General features: G+C 36.6%; 1 protein-coding gene across 1 annotated transcript; it reads left to right on the forward strand.

Annotated features, from left to right (window-relative positions):
• The first annotated feature begins 325 nt into the window (after positions 1–325).
• Positions 326–826, forward strand: LOC113329164 (nucleolar transcription factor 1-A-like). Its single transcript, XM_026576130.1, has one exon. It carries the CDS (start codon positions 326–328, stop codon positions 824–826), a length of 501 nt encoding a protein of 166 aa, XP_026431915.1.
• Positions 827–1,031: the final 205 nt, after the last annotated feature.

Below are 1,031 nucleotides of genomic sequence, written 5' to 3' on the forward strand. Positions count from 1 at the left end.
AATTATGCTATGCACTGTTGTGCTCATTCTGCCAAAAGATTAAGTGAAGAAAAATATGCAGCATTTTTATATCATAGTTTTGAGTTTCTTATCATCGGTTAAGTGAAAACTTCTCCTGGTAGACTTTTTGTGAATAAGTATGGTTCTTTATTATGGGAATTTTTGTGAATAGTGGCCACATTAAGTACGGTTCTTTATTCTGGAATTCTACTTTGTAGTCAGTATTCTTTTTTTCCTTCAACCTGCTATTGCCTGCCCAAACTCATTTGAATCTGGTTGCCTACTTTGTGATTAATTTGTGTTTTGAATTAATGTGCAGGAAAAAATGAAGGCCATGAAGGAAGCCGCAGATCGGGGAGAAACTGATGACACTCCAGAAGAGATATTTAACAAAGTTCGTAATGCTGGATGTTCGGGTAAACGTCGTCGCAAGGCTCATCCAACTGACTACAGTTTATACCAGAAAAAAGAAGAAGAAATGGCCGAATTGAAAGTAAGAATGGCATCCTTGGAACAGGAAAACAAAAGGCTTAAGAAAGAAACAGGTACGAACGCGACAAAGAAGTGGTTGAATGAATATCTTGTTAAAAATGGCATGCCGTCTATGGAATTATCATCTGAAGATGAAGCCGAAGATGATGATGATGAAGATGCTGATGTGCACGGGAGTCAAATTCATGAACATAGAGATGCCTTTGAAGGTAGTGATATGGAAGCTGAAGAGGAGGATGTAGAGGCCTTTGCAGATGGTCAAGAAGAAGGTGACGAGGAGAATCCAGATAGGGAACTCGAAGAGGATGATGAAGAAGAATATGTTGAGGTTTAGATGCATTTATTATTTATGTTATTTAGAGTCTCTTTTTAGAAAGATCTAGCTTAGCTCTTAGAAGAACTTTCTCTCTTTTTTTTGGTCTTGTGGTCCTGATATCTCGGGTGGGATTACGATATTCTTGATTTTTTTGTTTGGAAACTTCTTTGTTTTAACGAATGCTATTAAGTAAAAATTTATTTTTTGTACATCTCTTTTTTAG

The sequence above is a fragment of the Papaver somniferum genome, unplaced genomic scaffold (genome assembly GCF_003573695.1).
Source record: "Papaver somniferum cultivar HN1 unplaced genomic scaffold, ASM357369v1 unplaced-scaffold_115, whole genome shotgun sequence".
Lineage (NCBI taxonomy): Eukaryota > Viridiplantae > Streptophyta > Magnoliopsida > Ranunculales > Papaveraceae > Papaver > Papaver somniferum.